At 56.5% G+C, this 9,611-nt stretch overlaps 1 protein-coding gene across 3 annotated transcripts; it reads right to left on the reverse strand.

Annotated features, from left to right (window-relative positions):
* Window positions 1–2,834: 2,834 nt before the first annotated feature.
* Window positions 2,835–9,358, reverse strand: LOC113223179 (aminoacylase-1-like). Of its 3 annotated transcripts, none has more exons than XM_026452728.2 (15): window positions 8,398–9,356; window positions 7,870–7,981; window positions 6,740–6,804; window positions 6,546–6,650; window positions 6,066–6,160; window positions 5,677–5,753; window positions 5,503–5,592; window positions 5,346–5,402; window positions 4,938–5,011; window positions 4,802–4,851; window positions 4,545–4,689; window positions 4,374–4,442; window positions 3,394–3,473; window positions 3,181–3,241; window positions 2,835–3,097 (listed from the first exon to the last, which is right to left on the reverse strand). In XM_026452728.2, the coding sequence occupies exons 2-15, from the start codon at window positions 7,961–7,963 to the stop codon at window positions 2,933–2,935; spliced, it is 1,227 nt and encodes a 408-aa protein (XP_026308513.1). In that variant the 5' UTR covers window positions 7,964–7,981; window positions 8,398–9,356; the 3' UTR covers window positions 2,835–2,932. The 3 variants fall into 3 exon arrangements, with proteins under 3 accessions (XP_026308513.1, XP_026308512.1, XP_026308514.1); XM_026452727.2 differs by having other exon boundaries at window positions 8,393–9,355; XM_026452729.2 differs by lacking the exons at window positions 4,545–4,689; window positions 4,802–4,851 and having other exon boundaries at window positions 8,393–9,358.
* Between the last annotated feature and the right edge of the window lie 253 nt (window positions 9,359–9,611).

Raw genomic sequence — 9,611 nt, forward strand, 5'->3', positions numbered from 1 at the left:
GCCATTCTCCTGCCTCACCCTCCTAAGTAGCTGGGACTACAGGCGCCTGCCACCACACCCAGCTAATTTTGTTTTTGTATTGTTAGTAGAGATGGGGTTTCACCGTGTTAGCCAGGATGGTCTCGATCTCCTGACCTCGTGATCCGCCTGCCTCAGCCTCCCAAAGTGCTGGGATTACAGGCATGAGCCAGTGCGCCTGGCCCAAAGGGAGAAATCATAAACATCCTCATGAGGTCTTAACGTGTACTCCGAGGGAGGGGAAGGGGCCCTGCTGAGCAGCCCTGCACTCTGGCCTGAGGTGTCCCAGACTTGGGTTCTTTCGGTGCACCTGGTCAGCATCCACTGCTCTGGGCTGTTGGTCCCCCAACAGCTAGGGACCCAGGAAGGCAGATGGTGGTGGCACTGCTTTACTCCCATGACTGGTTCTGACCCTGCTGTGCCCGAGTCAGCTGCTTCACACAGAGGTCTTCATCCTCGGCAGTCAGTGAAGCAACTAGTAAAGTAGTAAGCATTTGTGGAGGCTTCCTATAGAAGGCACCAGGTGGGCACTTCCCAGCTGCACTTAATCCTCAAAACCAGCCGTCGACAGTGTAGAAACTCATAAAGGGGTGCTGTTATGCTACAGCAGCAGGTGCGGCCCATGGCATGTGATCCCCTAATTCCGAAGTAGATATTATGATGATCTTTGTTTCACTGGTGAGAAAGTATTGAAGATAACGAAGCTGGGAAGGGGTAGGGGGTAGCATTTGATCCTAGGCAGTCCACGTGGGGCCCTAGGAGGCTTCAGTTACCCAACCAGGGCTGGGGCTGCTAACTCTTGACTGTAATCCTGGCAGTCTCTGGGTGGCCAACTGCCCCTTGCCAAGGCGTGTCAGGTGGACATGGGGTTGAAAGGGAGCAGGAGCAGGTTCTGTGTTCTGAAGGTGGTTTGGCCCAGACAGGCCACCAAGTTGATGACTTCCAAAGTGAGGTCCAAAGTGTTCCTGCCATGAAAAAAGTGATCCCTTTACCAAGTGCCAGTCTGAGGGGGAGGCCAGGTCAGGGCTTCAACTGGGCTTAAGATCACACCCAGCTGCTGCCTTCAGCCTCCAACTTGTACATGGAATCTGCCTTGTGCTCAGGAAGCACAAATTTCCAGTTCTTGAGTCTCGACTCATTCGCCTCCAAGCTCTGTTGTCTAGGGCAAACTATATTAGTGGAACATGTTTCTTTTTTCTTCTTTTGAGAGAGTCTCGCTCTGTCGTCCAGGCAGGAATGCAGTGGCGTGATCTCGGCTCACTGCAACCTCCATCCCCTGGGTTCAGGTGATTCTCTAGAATCAGCCTCCCAACTTTAGACACATGCCACCACACCTGGCTAATTTTTTTGTATTTTCAGTAGAGACGGGGTTTTGCCATGTTGCCTATGCTGGGTCTTGAACTCCTGAGCTCAGGCAATCCGCCCGCCTCAGCCTCCCAAAGTGTTAGGATTACAGGCATGAGCCACTGCGCCTGGCCAGTGCAGCCTGTTTCTGCATTGCTAGTGGGACCTGGCATCCATCACAAGACTGCTGTACGGGTTCAATGTAAAGTAAGCCAGTCTAGGCGGGGCACCGTGGCTCACACCTGTAAACGCAGCACTTTGGGAGGCCGAGGCGGGCAGATCCCCTGAGGTCAAGAGATCAAAATCATCCTGCTCAACTTGGTGAAACCCTGTCTCTACTAAAAATACACAAATTAGCCAGGCGTGGTGGCGCGGGCATGTAGTCCCAGCTACTTGGGAGGCTGAGGCAGGAGAATCCCTTGAACCCAGGAGGCGGATGTGAAACCCCATCTCTACTAAAAATACAAAAAGTTAGCTGGGCGTGGTGGCGGGGGCCTTAGTCCCAACTACTTAGGAGGCTGAGGCAGGAGAATGGCGTGAACCCAGGAGGTGGAGCTTGCAGTGAGCCAAGGTCGTGCCACTGCACTCCAGCCTAGGGGACAAAGCAAGACTCCACCTCAAAAAAAAAAAAAAAAAAAAAAAAAGCCAGTCTAAGTCCTGGCTCCTGGCTCCTTGTCAACTGTGAGCAGGAGTCATTGTTATTTCTATTAGTACTAAGCCTGCAGTCCACAGCCCGGCTCTGGAGTTCTCTTCTGGCTACAACTAGAAACAAAAAATCCAACCACCCCAACCCACCCATCTCTCCTGCCCCATGCTCAGGAAAGTCAGAACAGGATAGAGCAGATCTGGCTAGATCAGGCTCTGCTCTTGGGGCCATAGTTTCCTAGTTTACTCTTGGTAAAGCCTGGGGTCCTAGCAAGGCTGACATGGAAACCCACTTCCTAGGCCTCTGCACACACAGATCCAGGGTGCTGAGGCCCCTAAGATGAACTGACCTAGTCTACCAGGGCCCCTGCCCCTCTGGACCCTGCTGCCAATACAAGGCTGTACAGGTTTTGACAAGAGCCAGCAGTCACCGTTGGCCCTCTGCCTGCCCCTCATCTGGCAGGGGCCCAGCTGGTCCTATTCTGGTCCTGTCTTAGGATCCCAGATGTACACCCAGGAAGATGGGAGTGGTTCCTCAGGTCCTTAGTATCCCCCTTCAATGGGAATGGAATCCCTGATAGGTCAGAACTAAGTATGGTGGCCACTCAAATAGGAACTGTGGCCCTTTCTTGCTAGGCAGAGACATGGCTGGATGGTACTGAATGGGTGTGCTGTATCAGGGGGCACAGAGCAGTGTGGGGTAGTGGGGAAGTGCTCACAGCCAGGCTCAGTTTCCTCATCTGTGAAATGGAGATGGTAACATGTCCCCAAGGAAAGGAAAATTCTTGCTCCACGAGTGTACTTGGGGTTAGTAATTCAGAGACAGCCCTGTCCACAGACTTTATTATTTGGAAAGGGGAAGAGGAGGTTCTTGGCACTGGTTGGGATGGAAGCCCCAGGGGCAAAGGTTGAGGAGTTCTAGGGCTCAGCTGTCACTGGGCAGGGCAGGCACACTGGCAAGGGCAGGCAGCAGGCGTGTATATATGTCCACCCCACGGAGGAACACAGCCTCATGCAGCCGTTCATCATGGTCGTGCAGTAGCACAGGTGTGCGGTTCAAGGGTGAGAAGCCTAGAGCTGGGACCCCCACCTGCAGGGGCGAGGAGGAGCCGTTAAGGGAAAGCCAGCCTCAGGCCCAGTCCACTGCCCAGGCACTACATGCAAGTGGCTCACCGCACGGATAAAGCGGCTGTCACTGGCACCAGGCATGATCTCAGGCTCCAGAGAGAGGTTCCTATAGGAGAAAGGGCCTGGTGAATGGGGAGGGAGAAAGGGAAGAATTGAAGGGGCAAAGGAAGGTGGGAGAGAGGCAGGAGAAGGGAGGGGGCAGCAGGAAGGAGAGGAGTAGGGGGCTGGGCTGTGAGGAGAGCTGGCCAGTGTGCTCACATGTCCTTGCAGACCCGGCTAAAAGCTGCCCACCAGGGGTTTGAGCCATCAGTAGGTGTCACTTGGGGGTGCATCCACTTCTGAGGGACGGGAAGGATGGCAGGATCAGGACATGGGCCTGGGCATCTTGCCCTATTTCCCATAGAGTGGGCTGTGCCTGGCACAGAACACCTCCCCGCCCACACTCCTTCACCTACCCAGACATCTGGGTGGCCAGTCCCGCCACAGATCCTCTTTCAGCCCCTCAAATGTCCTAGGGCTGGGATGTTCCCACCCTCCATCTACTTACCTCCTGGGCCATCCTTCAGATCCCAGCCCAAGTGCCCCTTCCTCAAGATGGCTCCCTGGACCTCTCAGACTAGTTGGATACTCCAGTTAGAGGTTTTCAGAGTGCAAGGGGCCACCCTTTCCTGTACCACATGTACTGTATAAAAGTACGGCTGGGCACAGTGGCTCATGCCTGTAAGCCCAGTACTTTGCGAGGCCAAGGTGGGTGGACCACTGGAGGCCAGGAGTTCGAGAAAAGCCTGGCCAACACGGTGAAACCCTGTCTCTACTAACAATGCAAAAATTAGGTGGGCGTGGTGGCGGGTGCCTGTAATCCCAGCTACTCTGGAGGCTGAGGCACGAGAATTGCTTGAACCCGGGAGACGGAGGTGAGCCCAGATTGTGCCACTGCACTGCAGCCTGAGTGACGGAGTGAGACTCTCTCAGAAAAAAGTAGTATCATATAAATATTTGATTTATATTTCTCTGTTTCACCATACAGGGGCATGAACTGTGCCTAATTTTATTCCCCACAGCATTCCCCAGCACCCACAGTAGCATCTACAAACTAATGCTTGTTGGAACAAAATGTGTCTATCACAGATAAAGAAATGCCCAGACATATGCAGACACACCAAGCACACACTCCACTGTTGCACACTTGGGTCTCCCCCAGCTCCCACACTCTCCCATCACATGTCCCAAGTCCATACCTGGGCAAACTCTAAGGTTACCCCCTCGCCAGCTGCCTGGCACCAGCTCTGCAGCTGCTCCTCAAAAGCCTAAGAGAAGAGAGACGAGCTGATCCCTCAGGCTTTCCAGAGGCCTCTAGGACAAGACTGAGGACCCAGGATCCTTCCTCCAAACCCAGGTGGAGGTGGCACCTTGAAGTCCACATCCGGTGCCACACGGAAGTCAAAGCTGGCGCTCATGGTGGCAGGTACCACGTTATAGGCCACGCCACCCTCTAGCTTAGTCAGGTTCACGGAGGTCACAGCCCCCTCTTTCAGGTGGGGGTTTGACTGCAGCCTGTGGTGCGGGGACAGGGTAGCAGCAGCAACAGATAAAAGAGGTGGCTCAGACTCTATCCTCTGTGGTACCGCCTCCCAGAGCCACCCCACTGCTTCCCAGGCTGCCTCACCTCTGCCATTCCTTCTCCCGGAATGCCAGGATGGAGCTCACAACCTTGTGCTACGAGAATATGAGGTTAAATGGGACAGTGGTCTCAGGATAGAGCCTCCTGAACTCCCAGACTCCCTCTGGGAGGTGCCACGTACCAGCTTCTCTGCTGCTGTGTCCTCGATGAAGAGCGAGCCATGGCCTGGCCTCCCAGTGCTGGTGACCCGCACCCCTGGGGAGGTATAGGGGGAAGGGAGTGTTTTCAGCATGAGGGGCTGATTGTGGAGACACAATCAGCCCTGGGGTGGACTCAGGTCTCCCCCTCATTCCAGGCTCCTCTGGCAGGGTCCTGTCCCCGCCCAGGGCCCATAACGTAGAGCTTGTTTCTGCCCAGTCAGGGCTTGCCCTCAGAGAAGCTGAGATAGGAGAGAGCTGGGAGGCAGAGGCTCTGGGTTCGAGGCCTTCTCAGGCCTCAACTTTTGCTGTGCAACGCTTCATAGGACCGTGCCCTTTCTGGCCTAGCCTCCCACCTGTAGAGTGAGCCCTCCCTCCAAGCTCATACTTACACCAGGGACTCCGCTCACTATAAAAGACAGTGAAGGCGTCAGTGGGGTTGGCTATGCCTGAGGAGGGAAACGGGGTTCAGAGGGTGGAGCAGCCCAGTCCCCACTAGCAGCCTCCTACTCCCTGCCTGGCTGCTCATCGGCTTGCCAACCTGCTCACCCTCATCCAGGGCAAATCCTGCCCTCAGGGCTTGGAACTCAGGCCGCTGCACGAACAGCTCCATGCCTTGGTGACCCCCAACCTCCTCATCTGTAAAAGCAGCAGGGCCATGAGATGAGGAGGCTACCCCACCTCCACCCTCCCCTTTCCCAGAGGTATCTGAAACACTCCTACCAGGCACAAAGGTCATGTGGATGGTTCTGGGGAACCGGTGGCCCTCCACCTTCAGCCTCCTCACAGCCTCCAGGTACCTGAGGGGGCATAAGCCAGGTGCTGGGGGAGCCACCAGATGCTCAGGCTGGCCCGGCAGGCAGGGCCAGCAGGCTGGAGTCCTGTGTGTGCCCTGGACTTTACCCCGCCACACCCTGACAGGGACTCCAGAAAGTCCCTGCTCCTGTCTGGGCTGCATCTCCCTATCGACGCAATGGTCACGGCAGTAATTCCTGTCCAAGGGGTCAAGGTGTCCCTTGGCCTTACGTTTCTCCAATCACCCCTCCAGGTCCTGGGTCAATCCACTAGACCAGTGGGGACACTGTGGAGGAGCGGGAATGGAGGACACTCACTGGATGCTGACGCACTTCATGTCCTGGGCACCCCTGGCATAGATGTAGCCCTCAGAATCCTTGAAGGCCTCAAAGGGGTCGTGACTCCAATGTTCCTGGGGGCAGGGATGGGAAGAGGGGCCCAAACCTCCAATTTAGCCATTAATCCACTCTGGTCAACAGTGGCCCTTCCCTAGGAGCCCACCATAGGGTTGGAGTGACAGGTGGAGTGGTGGGGGAGGAACGACGGGGGCTGAAGAAGGAAGCTGATTGCCATCCCCCATCGCTGTCTCCTGCTTCCCACCCCCTAGGTCTACCCTACTCTGGCCCAGATCTTGTTGCTGGACGAAGGCTGCTTGAGTGGTGTAATGTCATAAGGATGATGAAAGTTAGTGCCAGGACTGGGACCAGGACCATGCGCTCTCTGAGGCTGGATCCTGAGGTCTGCATCACGTCTGTCCCCAAGGTCTGCAATGCCCACCGCCCCAACCCCTTTCATACCTTGAAGACAGGCACCACATCCGTGTGGGAGTTGAGCAAGATGGAGGAGAGTGCAGGGTTGGTGCCTGGCCAGGTCAACACGGTCACCACATAGCCAGGTGCCACCTGGAGATGGTCAGGAGGGGAGGTGGTCTGAGCAGGGTGAGGAAGTGCCCAGGCCCACCTCCCTTCCCTGCTTAGGGCTCCAGGCTCACCTCCACTTTCTGACAGCCCAGGCCCAGCTGGCGGGCTCTCTCCTCAAAGAAAGCCACAGCAGCTCCTGGAGGCACAGAGTGTCTTGGGGCTGCTTCTGCCTACCCACAGCTTCCCACCAGCCCAGGCAGCCCGGAGAAGGGAGCACACCCAGAAATGGGCTGCTGCCTCCCCAACACACTCCATATCCCTCAGAGACACCTGCATTTCCATCCCCAAGAAAGAAGATAATTTTGGCTAGTCAGTGACCCTTTCTGGAAGGCCAGGGGGACGTCCAGGGTTGCAGGAAGGTGTTGTCTTCCTTAATTACGGGAAACTATGGCACAGAGACATGAAGAGATTCACCCACCATGTCTCAGCTGATTAATCACAGAGGAGGAATTTGGACCCACGTACATAATTCCCAGTCACCAAGTTTTTTTTGTTTTTTGTTTTTTCCTTTCTTTCTTTGTTTCTTTTGTTTTTTTTTGGGACAGAGTCTCACTCTGTCACCAAGGCTGGAGTGAAGCGGTGCGATCTCGGCTCACTGCAACCTCGACCTCCCAGGCTCAAGCGATCCTCCCACCTCAACCTCCGGAGTAGCTGGGACTACAGGTGCGCCACCGTTCCTGACTAATTTTTGTATTTTTCTATAGAGACAGAGTCTTGCCATGTTGCCCAAGCCAGTCTTGAACTCCTGGGCCCAAGCAATCTGCCAGCCTCAACCTCCTGAAGTGCTGGGATAAAAGGCAGGAGCCGCCTCCCAGGCCCTAACCACCAAGCTTGATTCCCTAAGGGCTGTGGCCTTTGTCCAGCCTCAGTGGGCTTCTGGAAGGCTTCTCCTTCCCCTGTGGCTGCCTGAGGCTTCCCCCACCACTCCTGCCCTGGGGAGTGAGGTGAAGTTTTTCTTTAACCAGCTGCCAGGAGTAACCTTGGGCAGCAGCAGAGCGTTTGGGGAAAGGATTCCTCCATAACCTGGAGGGGCTGCCTCAGTCTGTTTTCTTGGGCAATAACTGGAGGGGTTGAGGAGCCATGTGGGACAGCAGAGGGGGGCTCAGCTGGGTGACAGGTGTTGGAGGCTGGTTTAGAGCACAGTCCCCGTCCGTTAGGCTCTGGAACCCCGTCACAGGCTCTGGAACCACCGTCTTCTCACCATAGTCAGGCTTGGGCTGGACGGTGCGGATGCGCAGGTACTGGCGGAAGAGCGTCACTGATGGATGCTCCTCCTCCGGACCCTTGCTGGTCATGGCGCTGCGCGTGGTGAGCTGGGGGCAAAGTGAATGGCTTACCCCTCCCCAGTCCCTGGACCCGATGCGCTCCTGCACACAGCCCGTCCCTAAGGCGGCTCCCGGATTTCCCACAGGGGTAGGATTTCCCATTAAGGAGCACCCATTCTGTTTCAGGCTCTGGGCTGTCTGCTTCCAGCACATTTCCTTATTTAATCGCCAAAAGAGCCTCATGAAGTTTGTGCTCAGAATGCCTACTTTACAGAGGAGAAAGCCGAGAGGCTCAGAGAGGTTCGAGGACAGCTCAGAGTAGCCGAGCGAGGTTTGAACCCAGACTTGTACTCCCTCATCCCTCAAAAAACAACAGCAGCAAAACACCCAACGCCTCCCAATTGCCCGGCTTTCAAGCCACGGAGCCCCAGTCCCTCTATCCCTCCCCAGGGCCCCCACCTCACTCTCCTGTCGCTGAGTTCACGCTCGCCTCCCAGCGCCCGCCCCTGACTGTGGCCTGGACTTAGGGTCCTGCGAGGTCCCCTGCGAGGTCGCAGGCTCAGGACCGCCCCTGTCCGCCCACCACGTGCCCGGGGCCGGATGTCGGGGCGGAGCCCAAAGACCGCCAGCGAGGGCCGTCCCAGCGCCCGGGGCCGCGTCGGCTCGGAAGTCCCCGCCCGCCTCTGGTTCGGGCCTCAGCGGGATTACTGGAGGCTTAGATCCGGATCCCGCCCCCGGGCAGCAGCCGCCGCAGCCAGCGACGCCCGGTGAGCTGCGAGCTCCGGGCTGGCCCCGCCTTGACAGGCCCGCCCCGCCCCACACCACACCACTGCCACTCCTGCCCCCGGAGCTCAGGACGGTCCCGTCCCCTAAGGACGCCTCCTCCTTCAGTCCCCGGATAGGGCGGGAGGAAAAGGGTCCGCCCTGAGGCTCTGAAGATGCAGAGCTGCAAAGCCCTCCGCCTGAGCCCTTGCGCTCCTCGGCAAGTCTCCAACAGCTCCCCTGTGCAGGCCTCAGCCCGTCGGGGACGTCCTCCTAACGCCTCAGCTCCGCTTGTACTGAAGTTATTGGTCATTATCTGTCTGCCCACACTGTGAGCTCCACTTCCTGCGAGGTTATGCCCCTGGCCATGCCGAGTCCGGACACTGTGCCAGAAATGGGAATAAACGCATGGACAAGAGCACGTGTGACGGTGTGAGCGTGCCACTGCGTGTGCAGTCTATCAGTGGGTATGACTGTGTATGGGACAGTGTGAGATGGTGGGTGGGTGTGATGATGTCACTGTGAGTGGATGCAGTTGTGACCCTGGATGACAGTGTGAGAAAACTGGCTCTTCTGCAGCCACCGGAGCGGGAGGCTAAACAGGCACAGGTGTACCACTGACCCCCTGCAGGCCACAGCTGCAGTTGCCCACTTGTGCCCCAGCTGCCCTTTGTATTCCCAGCCAGGTCTGCCCTCTGCTCCAGGGGCTGAGTCAGCTTGGGGAAGGGTGAGGGACAAAGACTTAAATCTCTAGGCCAAGGAGGCAGGCTGGGGGGGAGGGGTTCTGTCCCACCTTTCCTGAGGTTTAAGTCTTGGCTGCTCTCACATAACATGGGGGCAAATGGACTTTAACTCGTAACAATGCTGGCTAATTCTTTATTTAGTTATTTTTTTGATACAGTCTCACTCTGTCATG

The sequence above is a fragment of the Piliocolobus tephrosceles genome, unplaced genomic scaffold, assembly GCF_002776525.5.
Source record: "Piliocolobus tephrosceles isolate RC106 unplaced genomic scaffold, ASM277652v3 unscaffolded_39600, whole genome shotgun sequence".
Taxonomy (NCBI): Eukaryota; Metazoa; Chordata; class Mammalia; order Primates; family Cercopithecidae; genus Piliocolobus; species Piliocolobus tephrosceles.